Source organism: Geotrypetes seraphini, chromosome 1 (genome assembly GCF_902459505.1).
Source record: "Geotrypetes seraphini chromosome 1, aGeoSer1.1, whole genome shotgun sequence".
Taxonomy (NCBI): Eukaryota; Metazoa; Chordata; class Amphibia; order Gymnophiona; family Dermophiidae; genus Geotrypetes; species Geotrypetes seraphini.
The window spans coordinates 342975540-342991023 of NC_047084.1; the positions used below are offsets into that span (position 1 = coordinate 342975540).

General features: G+C 45.0%; 1 protein-coding gene across 1 annotated transcript in view; it reads left to right on the forward strand.

Annotated features, from left to right (window-relative positions):
* The first annotated feature begins 11725 nt into the window (after window positions 1-11725).
* LOC117367614 (vitamin D-binding protein-like) overlaps window positions 11726-15484 on the forward strand; it is a 71327-nt gene continuing 67568 nt past the window's right edge. Inside the window, exon 1 of the mRNA XM_033960345.1 lies at window positions 11726-11744. Within this exon, the coding sequence (XP_033816236.1) occupies window positions 11726-11744 (19 nt within the window). The remainder of the gene's footprint in view (window positions 11745-15484) is intronic.

The following is a 15484-nucleotide window of genomic DNA, read 5'->3' on the forward strand; positions in this document are numbered from 1 at the left end:
TATGAGTTGTAGTTAATGAGATTCATGAACTCACATTAAGTAAGTTTCAAGTTTATTAGGATTTTATATACCGCCTATCAAGGTTATCTAAGCGGTTTCACAATCAGGTACTCAAGCATTAGAAACGGGCAGCATGGGAGATTTGGTAAGAAAGCAGGCAAGGCTCAGGGAAAGGCAATCAGTCAAGTGGAGTGAATGGCTCAAGGAAGGAACAGAGGCCCAGATGCACTAAAGCCAGCGATCATCGCTAACCTGTTTTGACAGCTTTAATGACAATCGTATTTGCTGACCTGATACTCAAAACGGCTCACTGCGTGTTTTTCCCCTCGATTGCCCATTTCTGATCTGGCCATGTAAATTAGCTAAAACCCCATGCCACCTAGCCAAGCGATTGATGCATAACATTGCTTAGCTATGCACACAAAAAAAGCAAGGTTTTAGCGATCTGAAAAAACTGACAGGTCTAGGTAACTGTGTTACCTGTTTTTTGTTTTCATTTTTTTTTTAATGGCACAGATATTTTGCATGAGTTACACATGCAAAATATCTATCCCATAAAAACAAAAAAATAAGAAAAGCCCCTCTCCCCCACTAATGATGGCCCTCCCTGACGAACGTGGCACCCGGAATTCCTGCCAAGTGAGAAAAAAACAGCAGGAAGGATGCCTTCTCCCTCCTGTCATGCCAACCCCTCTCCCCTCGTGGCTGCAAAATGGCAGGAAGAATGCCCATTCCCTCTTGCCACCAGATGTCCCCCTAAACCCTTCAACCCTCGAATCCCTCACCCCCGTACCTTTCAAGGAAGTTGAAGCATGAGGGATGCTCAGTCCGTCCTACTCGAAGGCCCGCCACTCTAAAATGGCAGGCCTTCCCCTTCATGGTGCATCATGTGATGCAAGAGGAGGGGCCTAAGGCCCTGTTTGGAATGTATGAAGCATGAAATGGTAAAGGGGATGAAACTTGTAAACTACTTTTTGTATGGTTACAATCAAAGCAGTTTACATATTTTAGACAGGCACTTAATTTGCACCTGAAGCAATGAAGTGTTACATGACTTGCCCAGAGTCACAAGGAGCTGCAGTGGGAATTGAAATCACAACCTCAGGGTGATGGGGCAGCAGCTCTACCTACTAGGCCCCTCCTCCTCCAAGGAAAGCTGGTCGTGACCTAGAATGAAATACAATGCACAGAATTTGATCTGTTGGGCGTCGGTGAACTGAAAAGGACTGGCTTCCGGCACTTTGAATCTGATGATTATATGGTATATTTTACCAGAAATTAAAGACAAAGAAGAAATAATTATAAAGAAGCTTGCAAGAACTGGAATGTAATAGTCAATGAATGCTTAGGGGTCGATATTCAAAAGAGTTGATCCGGCCAGGAGAGGCTCCTGCCGAGTTAAACTCTGCTAAGTGAGCCAGCACCACATTTTTTTGGTCACACTTAACTGCTTAGTGCCACTGAATATGTCTATTAATCAGCCACCCCCTAACCAATTAGGTTACGGGTGGGTCAGGGATGAGGTTAGGGCAGAGCATCAGCCGGTAAGCAGCAATTTTCAGTCCACTAACCCGCTATGTAACTGCATATAGTTACAACAGCAAAACAGCTGTCCTAAGTTTATGCAGTGAGTTAACCAGACATTGGCCTATATTGGCTGTACATGCCCCAGCATTGGATATTTGAGGTTAACTCGGCCTGTGGCCAGAAGCAGCTTGTTAGCTGCTTACCACCATAGGTTTATCAACCTCTTAATTTCTATTCATCTATGAGAAACACTCATATATAAAGAAGAGGACAAAGTTGATCAGTTCTACAAATGAATACAATCTGAAATTGCTATAACATTCAAATGTGACTGAAATGTTGGGAACAAAGAAGGCCAAGAGGATTGAAATGGGCTCAACAACAGGACCAAAGCCGAAGAACATCTGAAATAATTCCAGAAGACTAACAATTTATTCATTTCATCCACAGTTTTCAACACTGTGGCTAGCTGTATTTTATTAAGTAAATTTGTGGTGGTGGGATTGGTGGATCAGTACATGATTGGTTTGCCTCCTACTTTCAATACAGGTAAAGAATAAAGGATGTGTCTCCAAGATTATGCCGATTTGTAAATGAGTACCGCAAGGATCAGCAGTGGCGTACCAAGGGGGGGAGGGGGGAGGTCCACCCCGGATGCACGCCCCAAGGGGGTGCACAGCCGCCACCCTCCCTATGCTGCCGCTGCTCCATCTCACCACCGCATCCCGGCACTGGCTCCCCCGCAGAGTCACTCCTTAACCCGGCCGGCCAGCAACTGCGTGGTAGGTGGAGACAAAAGGTGAGGCGGGCTGGTGGGCGGGGAAAAAGTGCAGGGCCCACAAGACTTCACCTCCGGCGTAAATTCTAATATCGTAGGGTAAGTTCTTGGCCAGCCAATCGCTGTCTGGCTGGCCGGCAACTTCCTCCCCATTAGAACTGACCCCGGAAGTGAAGAATTTTGTGGGCCCGATGCATGTATGCGCCGGGCCTGGCTCGGGGAAGGAGAAGGGAGAAATCGGCTGCTGGCATGGGGGTGAGGGTAGGGAAAGAATCGTGAAAATGGAGAAATCGGCACGATGGCTTTGTGGGGGCTAGGGGGAGAGAGAAAGAAAGGCAGAAATAAAGAGGAGGGTCATGGGAGAGAAAAATAAAGAGGGGGTCAGGGGGAGAGAGAAAGAAAGGCAGAAAGAAAGAGGGGGGCCAGGGGGAGAGAGAAAGAAAGAGGGGGGGGGGCCGGGGAGAGAGAAAGAAAGGCAGAAATAAAGAGGGGGCCAGGGAGAGAGAGAAAGAAAGGCAGAAATAAAGAGGGGGACCAGGGGGGGAGAGAAAGAAAGGCAGAAATAAAAAGGGGGGCCAGGGGGAGAGAGAAAGAAAGAGGGGGGGCCAGGGAGGAAAAAGAAAAAGGACCAGTAGAAGGACGAGAAACTCATGAAATCGCCAGACAAAAAGGTAGGAAAAATGATTTTATTTTCAATTTAGTGATCAAAATGTGTCCGTTTTGAGAATTTATATCTGCTGTCTATATTTTGCACTATGGCCCCTTTTACCAAACCACAATAGCGTTTTTTAGCACAGGGAGCCTATGAGCATCGAGAGCAGTGCGGGGCATTCAGCACAGCTCCCTGCACTAAAAACCACTATCGCGGTTTAGTAAAAAGGGCAGGGGTATTTGTCTATTTTTGTATAGTTGTTACTGAGGTGACATTGCATAGAGTCATCTGCCTTGATCTCTTTGAAAAAAACCCCAAATATAAATGATAATTAACATTTTCTCTGCGTACAGTGTGCTTTGTGTTTTTTAAAAATTTTTATTGTTGGTAGATCATTTTGACTTGGCCATTTTAAAAGTAGTTCACAAGCCCAAAAAGTGTGGGCATCCCTTCTGTAAACAGTGGTGTCTGTCCCAGGTTGTGCTCCCTCCAGTGGTTGTTTCACTTCTGGTCAGCTCCCCTGCTCAAAGCTGAGGGCATCAGCTCCTCACACAATCCGCAGCTGCGTTGGAAGCGTTCCCTCTGACGTCACGATGTCAGAGAGAAGGCTTCCAACGCAGCTGCGGATCGTGTGAGGTGTAGACGCCCGCTGCTTTGAGCAGGGGAACTGGCCAGACATGCTGGGCAGGGAAGAGATGTTGCTGCTGCACAGGGAAGGAGGGGGAGAAATGCTGCTGCTGCACAGGGAAAGGGGGAGAAATGCTACTGCTGCACAGGGAAGGGGGGAGAAATGCTACTGCTGCACAGGGAAGGGGGGTGAGAGAAATGCTGCTGCTGCTGCACCCAATTGGGGAGAGAGAGGGAAGAAGGGAGATGGAAAACAAGGGAGAGGAACCAGAGATGCCAAGTTCATGGGAGGGATGGAAAGGAAAGGAGATACCAGACCATGGAGGTGGAGGAAGAGATGCCATGGCATGGGGGGAGGGAAGGGAAGGAGATAGAGATACCACACCATGGTGTGGAGTGGAAAGGAAGGAAGGAAAGGAGAAGAGAAAGAGAGAGATGCCAAAGCATAGGGGAGGGGGTGGAGACAGAAAAATAGAGAGGGGGGTGAAGCTGAAGTGAATCATGTGCAAAGGAGAGAAGGGACCCCGGACATACAGTTTATTGAAGGGGCATAGAAAGAGGGAAGATGCCATATGGAAGAGAGAGGGTAGACAGTAGATGGAATGGGTAGAGAGAGAGGGCAGAAGCTGGGTGGAAGGGGCAAAGAGAGGGCAGATGTTGCATGGAAGGGAGAGAGGACAAGCGCTGTATAGAAAGAAGAGAGCAGAGAGAAGATGATTAAAGCAGAAACGATAAAAGGTAGAAAGATTTTTTTTTGTTGCTTTACTTAGAATCAAGTAGTATTGTAACTGTATTGATAAAAGTTTATAAATAGGAAATGGAAATAAGGCAATTTTTTGGACTACATCCCTTTCCTCAGGACAGAATAGCATAACAGCAGTATACTGTACTGTTCTGAAGAAAGATTTGGCCTGTGAAAAGCTAATTGAAAAATGGATTAGTCCAATAAAATGGTATTTTCTTATTTCTCATTATTTGTTTTATTTTTATTTGTTAATTTGTAAAGTGGTAATTGTTATGTATCATTTTTTTCAAATTTACATCTACTGTCTTTATATTTTGCACAGTATTGGGGACATGTTTTCACTGTTTTTGTGGTGTTGTGGTGTTGCATTGTATGCAGTCTGGTTTCTTGGCGGTTCAGTTTAACTTTTGTCTACATATTTCTATTTTTAATTTATGATTATTTCATATTGTATCTCTGTTCTGTGTGTATGAAAGGGACATAGTTTTCAGTTGGCATTGACTGCAGGATCAATTGACTGTGCGGGATCTGGCTTGTTTAGTTTTACAATGTATGTGTTGGTGTTCTAGTGCTCACTGCAGTAGCCTTTTCCTAGGCACACTCTTGTTGTGTAATATGTGGATTGTTACTAAAAATCATATTTTTGATATAGATGGGGGGGATGTCAAAAAATGATGGGCCCCGGGTATCACATATGCTAGGTACGCCACTGAGGATCAGCACTTTTGGCGCTACGGTACTTTCAAATCTCTGTTTGACCTCTTTAGGTGAAGTTTTTAAGGAGCTGTGTGTTGGCTACCAAATATACAGTATGTGGATGACATCCAATTCTTTTTTTTTCCCATGTCTCATTGGTAGAATGAATTGAGGGATAAATTAACACTGTGTCTGAGAACTGTGAATGCATGGATGTTGCATCAGAAATTGGTTCTGAACCTGGCTAAAACGGAAATATTAATGGTAGGGAGCCTGCACGGCTAGATGAAGTTGAAGTAGATGCCATGATAATTCCAGTTAGGAGGAAAATCAAAGTTTCAAGTTTCATGTTCATTAAATTCTTGATATATTCGTACTGCTCATCAAATAAGTCTGAGTGGTTTACAGTAAAATCAGATATACTGTATACATAGAAAGATAATTACAGGGAAACATCATAATCTACAAACAGAATTCAGAAGTGAGAAGAGGGGAGAAATACAATATATTAAAAGAGAAAGTTATGGGTGTCTGGTTACATTTGACTTTGTCTTAGCTTTGGGGCCAAGTCTTGGCTATGGTTAAGTCATTTTTTTTTTTCAAATGCGGCTCTTAAGTAGATTGACGCCAATGTTATCAAAATATGATAACAGAAGTTGGATTATTGCAATGCTCTATATCTCGGGATGGTATTCTCTAGGTGTAGAGCTTTGAAGGTGACTCAGAATGCCACTGCATGGCTAATTTGTGGAAGTTGTAAGTTGGAGCATGTTACCCCCCTTTTGTAGCAATTGCATCGGTTGCCCATTAAGTGTAAAATTGTATTTAAGGTGCTGTTGCTGTTCATTATGGTGGCTGGGGTGAAATTGTGGAACAACTTAGTTGGACAGCTAAGGTTGATGGATAATATATAACATTTTAATAAGCTTTTGAAAACATCTTTATCTGTATAAGCATTTAATAGATGCGGAGTACTGTTTTAGAGCAGATTCAGGATGAGTAATTTTTATATCATAGAAACATATAGAAACATGATGGCAGATAAAGGTCAAATGGCCCATCCAGTCTGCCCATCCGCAGCATCCATAAGAACACAAGAATTGCCATACTGGGACAGACCGAAGGTCTATCAAGCCCAGTATCCTGTTTCCAACAGTGGCCAACCCAGGTCCCAAGTACCTAGCTAGATCCCAAGTAGTGAAACAAATTTTATGCTGCTTATCCTAGGAATAAGCAATAGATTTCCCCAAACCTTCTCAATAATGGCCTATGGACTTCTCTTTTTGGAAATTATGCAAACCTTTTTTAAACTCTGCTAAGCTAACTGATTTCACCACATTCTCTGGCAATGAATTTCCAGAATTTAATTACCGTATTTTCTCGCATATAACACGCGCGTTATACGTGGTTTTTACGTACCGCGCATACCCTTGCGTGTTATACGCGTGAGCGCGTTGTACAAAAAATTTTTAACATAGTTTCCCCCCCCCCCCCCGATGCCCGATTCATCACCCGGAAGGAGCGCTCGCACTCCCACCCCGAAGGACCGCTCGCACCCCCACAGCCTCCCCCCTCCCCCATGGAGAAGCTGTCTACCTTGTTTCCAGATGCCAGCCCAGCTGCTTCCTCTGCCGGCGCTGCTTCCTCTTCAGGCGGTCCCGCCCTTTCTCTGACATCAGAGAAAGTGCGCGACCGCCGGATGAGGAAGCAGCGCAGCAGGGCTCAGAGAAGGGGCGGGACCGCCAGCAGAGGAAACAGCTGGGCTCGCTTGGATCCGGAATCAAGGTAGACAGCTTCTCCATGGGGGAGGGGGGAGAGGCTGTGGGGGTGTGAGCGGTCCTTCGGGTGGGGGTGCGAGCGGTCCTTCGGGGTGGGAGTGCGAGCGCTCCTTCCGGGTGATGAATTGGGCGTCGGGGGGGGGGCATCAGCCTTTCAGGATGGGGACAGGACTTCAAGGGGGGACAGGACTTCAAGGGGGGACAGGACTTCAAGGGGGACAGGCAGACCTTCAAGGGGAGACAGGACTTCAAGGGGGGACAGGACTTCAAGGGGGACAAGCTGACCTTCAAGGGGGGACAGGACTTCAAGGGGGACAGGCAGACCTTCAAGGGGGGACAGGACTTCAAGGGGGGACAGGACTTCAAGGGGGACAGGCAGACCTTCAAGGGGGGACAGGACTTCAAGGGGGGACAGGACTTCAAGGGGGACAGGCAGACCTTCAAGGGGGACAGGACTTCAAGGGGGGACAGGACTTCAAGGGGGACAGGCAGACCTTCAAGGGGGGACAGGACTTCAAGGGGGACAGGCAGACCTTCAAGGGGGGACAGGACTTCAAGGGGGGACAGGCAGACCTTCAAGGGGGGGACAGGACTTCAAGGGGGACAGGCAGACCTTCAAGGGGGGACAGGACTTCAAGGGGGGACAGGACTTCAAGGGGGACAGGCAGACCGAAGGGGGTGAAAAAGCTATAAAATAAACCCACTAGCGTGCCAATGTGTTGAGAGGAAGAGGTGGTCTGGGAAATTCTGCTGAGAAAACTCCGGGTCCATTTCCACCCCCCAGTTACCCTAGTCCACTCCACTCAACTGGTTCACACACTGAGTGGGTCTTTGGGTGTTGTTCCTGGGATCTCTTTCAGTGGTTTGTCAGTATCTCCTTGTGGTCCAAGGAAGGAAACTTTGTTAACCTTAGCATTGACCTTCAGAATATATTTGTAACAGCGCTGCTTGTGTGGCATTACCGTAGACTATGTAGTGATGGAAAGAAAAAAACAGACCTTTACACATTTTTGCACTAGGTATATGGTATAGGTATATAGGTATAGGTATTCCTGCACAGCTAAGTCCTTGTGAAGTTACGGTACCTTGTTCTTTCTGTATTTGACATCTAGCAAGGTCTCTGTTTGGAAGGAATGATTTAAGTTATGGTAAAAGCAGATAGCGTTGCTGGTTTTAAAAAGGTTTGGACAAATTCCTGGAGGAAAAGTCCATAGTCTGTTATTAAGACATGGATCGGTAGCATGGAATGTTGTTATTCTTTGGGTTTTGACCAGGTATTTAGTGACCTGGATTGGCTACCATGAGAATGGGCTACAGGGCATGATGGACCATTGGACTGACCCAGTTAGGTTATTCTTATGTTCTCATCTGTAGGGGCCTTTGTTTTTACTTCTTATTTTAATGTATCTTTTTCTGGGAACTTATCAGTGTTTTTTATAATGGGAACAAAAATGGACATAGGAGAACTCACGCACCATTCACACACCCTCCACCCAAAAACGTCAAAAGAAAAAAACTGTTCATTCTTATAAACAACCGTATAACTTTTAATCTAGAGTTAGTGAGTATGAATTCAGCAACAAGAACAGAAATCACATGTTCATTCTTATAAACTATAACATTAACCGGTAGATCAAATGAAGTATCGAGGACAAAATAATCTAAATACAGTTACCATAGTTACGGTAAAGTTGTACGGTAAATAAACAAAGTTTACAGGTTTATTCAGTCATCATCATCACAGTCATCTGAATCCTTGAATCCATCAAAATCTGAATTGTCATCATCATCATTAAATAAAGTGAGCACGGCCTGCAGATGATCCTCGTTTATTTCTGAAGTGATATCGTCATCGTCGTCGTCATCATCGCTGATATCCGTGTTGTTGCCTCCTTCTGCTGCACTGGTAGTAGCCGTAGTGTCATTGGTTTTATAAACAATGCCCGCTTTTTTAAATCCGTTTACAATAGTATTTGGGGTTATTTTGTCCCATGCTGAAGCCACCCACTTGCAGACTTCTGTGAAAGTTGCCCGCTTCAGCCGCCCCACGGGTGTGTACTCGTGCGTGCCGCTCTGCATCCACTGCTCCCACTCCTTTCTAACAAAAGTCTTGAATGGATGATTCACTGCGATGTCAAGTGGCTGCAGCTTACATGTCAGGCCTCCAGGTATCACAGCGATGTGGGCACGAGTAGAATTAATGTAGGCCTGAACATTTTTTTCTTTGTGGGCAGCCATGGCATCAAAAATTAACAAGGATTTTTTTGCAAAGAATCCACCCTGTCTTGCCCTAAAGCATTTATCTATCCACAATCTCATTACGTCGCAGTCCATCCATCCCTTCTTGTTGCAGTGCACAACCACACTGGTGGGCAGCTTTTCACGGGGCATAGTGACCCTTTTGAAAATGTGCATGGGCTTTAACTTAACCTCGCTAGCTGAGCAACCAAGAACTACTGTAAAACACGTTTTTTCATGCCCAGTTGTGGTGATGGCAACAGATTTAGTACCTGTGGGGGCTACGGTTCTTGTCGGTGGAATGTCGAATGCCATTGGAATTTCATCCATGTTGATGACGTCCTTTGCAGTGATGCCAAGTTCAGATATTTCTTTGGCGACAAAGTCACGGATATCAATCAATTTTTGCTGCCAGTCATCCGGAAGTCGCTGGCCAACAGTTGTTCTCATTCTAACTGATAGTCCGTTCCTTTTCATAAATTTTGAGATCCATGTGAAGCCAGCTTTGAAGTCGGGTATTCCTCTTCCATTGGCAAGTAGTTTTGCCATCATCTGAATCGCAACAGTAGAGACTGATTCATTTTGCTCCCTTCTCTCCAGAATCCACTGCTTCAAGTCATCCTCCAGCTGAGGCCATTTTGGTTTGGCCCCACGACGTGCCCGTTTGCGTGGATTGCATTTCTCCAGTTCCTTCTTATCTTTTCTCCATTCACGCACCGATGTTTCTCCAACATCGAACTCTCTCGCTGCGGCCCGGTTGCCTATTTCCTCAGCTTTCACAACTACTTTAAGCTTAAAGTCCGCTGTATATGACTTTCGTCTCATTCCTTCCATTATGGTGGTAAATTTAAATTTAATTGATAAACTCTACTACCGGGTAGATAAATGCAGAATACCAATCTAAAGAGATCAAATTACTGAAATGTGGGCTCTACATGAAGCATTAATCTTTTATAGGCTTACCCAAAGGCTGAGATGCTGTTGTAAAGGCAAAATGGTATTTACTGGGCAAATTACAAGGCCAGATAGAGGGGGGACAAAGCCACATGGTCAAAAGCACACCGTGACAAAGGCCCGCCTTGGTGACAGATCAAAAGCGCGCCCCGACAACCCAGCGCAGAAAACTGAGCAGCAAGCATGCTCAGACCATCTTCTTTGTCTGTAGATGGTCTGCGCATGCTTACAGAGCGGCAAGCAGGACAGGGCGGTGAAACGAGCAGGCGGGACCAGAGGAGACTCAGGGCAGGGCTGGAAACGAGCAGGCGGGACCAGAGGAGACTCGGGGCAGGGCTGGAAACGAGCAGGCGGGACCAGAGGAGACTCGGAGCAGGGCTGGAAACGAGCAGTCGGGACCAGAGGAGACTCGGGGCAGGGCTGGAAACGAGCAGGCGGGACCAGAGGAGATTCGGGGCAGGGCTGGAAATGGCAGGCGGGACCAGAGGAGATTCGGGGCAGGGCTGGAAACGAGCAGGCGGGACCAGAGGAGAATCGGGGCAGGGCTGGAAACGAGCAGTTGGGACCAGAGGAGAGTCGGGGCGGGCGAAAGGAGAGTCGGGGTGGCCAGAGGAGAGTCGGGGCGGGCGAAAGGAAAGTCGGGCGGCGACGGGGGAGTCAGGGCGGCATGCGCGGTATACGTGTGTGCGCGGTATATAAAAATTTCTATACATAAAGTTGTGTTTTTCGCGCGCTATACCCGTGTGCGCGTTTTACACGGGTGCGCGTTATCTATGTGAAAATACAGTACATGTTGTGTGAAGAAATATTTTCTCCAGTTTGTTTTAAATCTACCACTTAGAAGTTTCACCACATGCCCCCTAGTCCTAGTATTTTGGGAAAGAGTAAACAAGTGATTCACATCTACTCTTTCCACTCCACTCAGAATTTTATAGACCTCTATCATATCACCCCTGAGCTTTCTCTTCTCTAGGCTGAAGAGTCCTAGCCGCTGTAGCGTTTCATCGTAAGGAATTCGTCCCATCCCTTTAATCATTTTTGTCACTCTTCTCTGTACCTTTTCTAATTCTGCTGTACCTTTTTTGAAATACGGTGACCAGAATTGCACACAGTATTCGAGGTGCGGCCGTATCATAGAGCGATACAAGGGCATTATAATATTTTCATCTTTGTTTTCCATTTTTTTCCTGATAATTCCTAACATTCTATTTACTTTCTTAGCTGCTGTCACCACACTTTCAGCTGAGGGCTTCAACATATCCTCACAAAAAGGCAACTGTATAACAAGGTGCCTTCACTTAGGTGCCTAGAGGTGCTTAGTAGCAGTCAGTTCTGTAGAGGAATGTAATCACCTATTTTCCTGTATAGAATTCTAGCCTATCCTTGTAGGGAAATTAAAAAGTCACCTATTCAGGGACGCTTTTGAATAATTCATCCCAGTTTTAGTTGGACATCAACACTTTACGCAAGCAAGGCACCATTTAAGTTTCAAGTTTATTAAAATTTGTTGTACACGCAATGTCAAATATTTCAATGCATATGACAATTTAAAATTGGGAAACAAACAATAAAACAACTTTATACAAATAAACACACAGTGTATACGTACAAATAATTACCAGTACAAAAGAAAAGGAGGGTGAACTACAATCTTTAAAGAAATTAAAGATACATTTAGGGAAAAAACAACTGGAGGGTAATAGAAATTAATCTTGAAAGCATAGTTAAACATGGAAAATGTGGAAAAAGGTAAAGATTGCGACCTATACGTACAGTCTGATTAAAATTATTAGAGCATATGCTTTTTTTTTTCTTTTTGTAATTCTTTATTCATTTTTATTACTTACATCAAGTGCATCAAAAGGTATCAACCATTTTAACTTAAATATATCACTTGAAATTCTACAATTCTTCATATTAAATAGAATTATCCCTTTCCCTCCCATCCTTTCAACATCTCATAATGCTTATACCATATAATAAAATCCCCCCTCCCCCACCCCATTCTTACATTTGTACAAATCAGGGAAAATAATACTTACTACAAGAAAGAAATTTTTGTACCGTCCGAACTGACACCCCAGATTATGTAAATCAGAAATAGGAATCCCCACCGAACAAGGCCTGCAACTCGGAAAACCGCCGAGCTGAAGCCATGGCCACAAGAAACCCCGTGTTCAACCGCACAGCACTTTAGAGTCTCAAAAGACAAGGATGAAATGAAGCCTTCGGTAAAATGCGAAGAAGTACCTTAAGCCTGTACTCCGGACAGGGCTTTCTAAGAGGTGTACGAATATACCATACTCCGTTTAGGAACTGAACTACATGAAGCTGAAAAGTAAGCGAAGAGCAATATACCTAGTCCTTGTAACAAGTAACAACTGCTGCAATCCGTTGCGGGGGGGAGGGGGGGCAGGTTGCTAGGGCTGCCGAGCTGATCGCGGCAGCTGCAGTCAGCTCAGAGGCCCCTATTCGGAACTTATACCTGTTTTGACTTGGTTTATATCAAAACAAATAAATTCCGACTAGGCAACCTGTTAAAGGTTTTGGTTATACTTGCTGTACGACTAAGTCTAGGTCAGCCCACCTACCGTCCTTTCCCCTCCTCTAAAAACGCTTCTTTTTACTCTAGGCATTTAGTGGCAGGGAAAGGTCTAAGCTGGTTTTAGATATGTCTAAAACCAGCTTTGATTACCGGTACTTGTACGATCTGGCTTTTTGATCGTCCAAGTACCAATTTAGGCCACTTTTTGGACGTTTTTAAAATTTTTATTATGAGCCCCATACTGTATATTTAAGAACAGTGATTCAGCAGCAGTTTGGCATAATCGTGCATATATTCCTAGTGCAGGCTGGCGCGCTGAATTCTCTGCGCTACTACTGAGCTCATAGGAACTCTATGAGTGTCGGGAGCAGTGTAGAGCATTCAGCACGCCGGCCTTCGCTAAAAACTGTTTTCGCTGTTTTGTAAAAGGGGGAGGGGGGTTATGTAGATGCCAAATTGAATTATATATAACTTGGTAGGATGACAAGGCTTTTTTTTGCTGTGTTGGGACTTGAAAACTTGACACCGACACCTCAGTTTAAAAAGTATTGAAAGAGGAGCATGTGTTCAGTAATTTTGGCAACGAGGGAGACCGCTGATAAACTGGCGAGAATATTTGTCAATTTGTTTCAAGCATTTTGGCAGAGTTCAGTCTCCTCTGAGCTATGCAACTGATAATGCAGCTAATACAGTGGTCTCAAACTGAAACCCTTTGCAGGGCCACATTTTGGATTTGACGGTACTTGGAGGGCCTCAGAAAAAAATAGTTAATGTCTTATTAAAGAAATGACAATTTTGCATGGGGTAAAACTCTTTATAGTTTATAAATCTTTCCTTTTGGCTAAGTCTTAATGATAATATTGTCATTTATAGCTAAAAAGACATATGATCAAGAAACTGTTTATTTTACTTTTGTGATTATGATAAACATACCGAGGGCCTCAAAATAGTACCTGGTGGGCCGCATGTGGCCCCCGGGCCGCAAGTTTGAGACCACTGAGCTAATATGATAGCAACATTTTGAGATGTGGTCTAAATAGGTTGCGCAGGTCATAATCTCAATCTCATACTTTCTCGTGGACTCCAGCCACCAAAAACTCAAGTTGATCCTCAGCAATGTTGCTTACAAAATTTGTTAAAATCAAGGGTGGAACAGAGTCATAAACCGACTGTGAACTCTGACAGCAGATCTAGCTGTAGTCAAGGCACAGCCAATTGATGAACCACCAACAAAACATCCAAACCCAGAAGTCTCAGAGGTAGGGTTACCAGACATCCGAATTTACTCGGACATGTCCACTTTTTAGAGGACATGTCCAGGTGTCTGAATGGCTTTTCAAAACCCGGCACTTTGTCCGGGTTTTGAAACCGCTTCAAGCTTGGGACCAGGTTGGGAGGGCATCTGCACATGTGCAGATGCAATGCAGTGACATCATACACATGCACATGCACGGATGCAATACGGTGACATCAATGTGCTTGTGTGTAATGCCATCGCATCACACCTGTACATGTGCAGATGCCCTCCCAATGTGGCTCCGAACACAAGAACAGGTTGAGGGGGCGTGGCTGGGTGGAACTGGGCAGGCCTGGGGGTGGGGCCATGGGTCTGGATTTTACAATAGTAAAATCTGGTAACCGTACTCAGAGGCAAATTTTTTTCAGACTTATTCAAGAGCCAGGAAATGATTTCTGTGATCAAAGTGTGTGCATATCGAGCTCAGACAAGGAATTCTGCTCAGCTCTTACTACTTGCTGGCAGCAGAGGTCCCCTGTGAGGCCGAAACGGACACCTGTTGCCTGCTCCCTGCATGAAGCTCCTGTCACCACATCAGAACATTCTGAAAAGATCAGAACGTTCTTTTCAATTTCAGAACAAACAATCGAGGAACATAAAATGAAACTGAAGTCTGGCTCTGTAGATGGTTTATTATTCTACATAGATTGTTTTCTTACAGCCCATGTTAATAAATATTAATTTTTTGCATATTTAGTAAAATTATGCCTATTGTTCTGTGTTTAAACATTAATAAGTTATAGGATGCATTTTATATTTTGATTGAATGTACAAGATCTTTTAAATGTGGCTTGAGCATGAGAAAGAAAACTGTGGGGATGTTGAGGGGACAGTATCAGTATGATGGGAATGGTGTGGGAATGGAAAAGGATTGACTGGAGATGGGGACCAGATTATGTCCCTGTGCACACCTCTAGAAAAAGCACTGTGATAGATATTACATTAGGAAACCAAGGAGGAAAAAAAGAATATGCTGGCTTCTACAAAACCACAGCAGAGCTTTTTACCGTGGGCTGACGTGGTATATGTTCTGATGCATATAGAAATTGAATGAGCATTGGAGAATTTATCTCGCTGGCCTGTGGTTAAAAGCTCTACCACAGCTTAGTAGAAGGAGCCCATAGTGAGTAGCTCTGGTTTACGTTACGATTACAATGCAGATTCCCAAGCACAGCATCTACTCCTTGGGCTGCCTGAGGTTAGAGATACTGCAAAGGCGGCATTGACAGACTTCTCCCAGAGAGAAGGAGCCTCAGGTATCAGACAACAGCAAACCCTAGTGGCAGTGGTGAAGGAAGGGGGGGGGCAGACTGCCCCAGACGCCATCTTAGTGGGGGCACCAGCACCTCTCCACCCACCCATGCCACTCTCACGCCCTCCCTTCCCCGCCCCCCTCGGTACCTCTTTAAAATCTTCACCAGCACGAGCAACTATCTAGCCTGTTGCTTGCACCGCCTGGCTCCCTTTGAAATCACTTCTGAGTCACAGAGACAGGAAGTGATGTCAGAGGGAAGGTCAACCCAGTGTAAGCAGCAGGCCGTAGAAGCTGCTTAGGCTGGCGAAGATTTAAAGAGGTATGGGGGTGCGAATCGAGGGCATGAGTGTGGTGTAGGGGTGTGAAAAGAATGGGGGTTGTCAGCGCAGAAG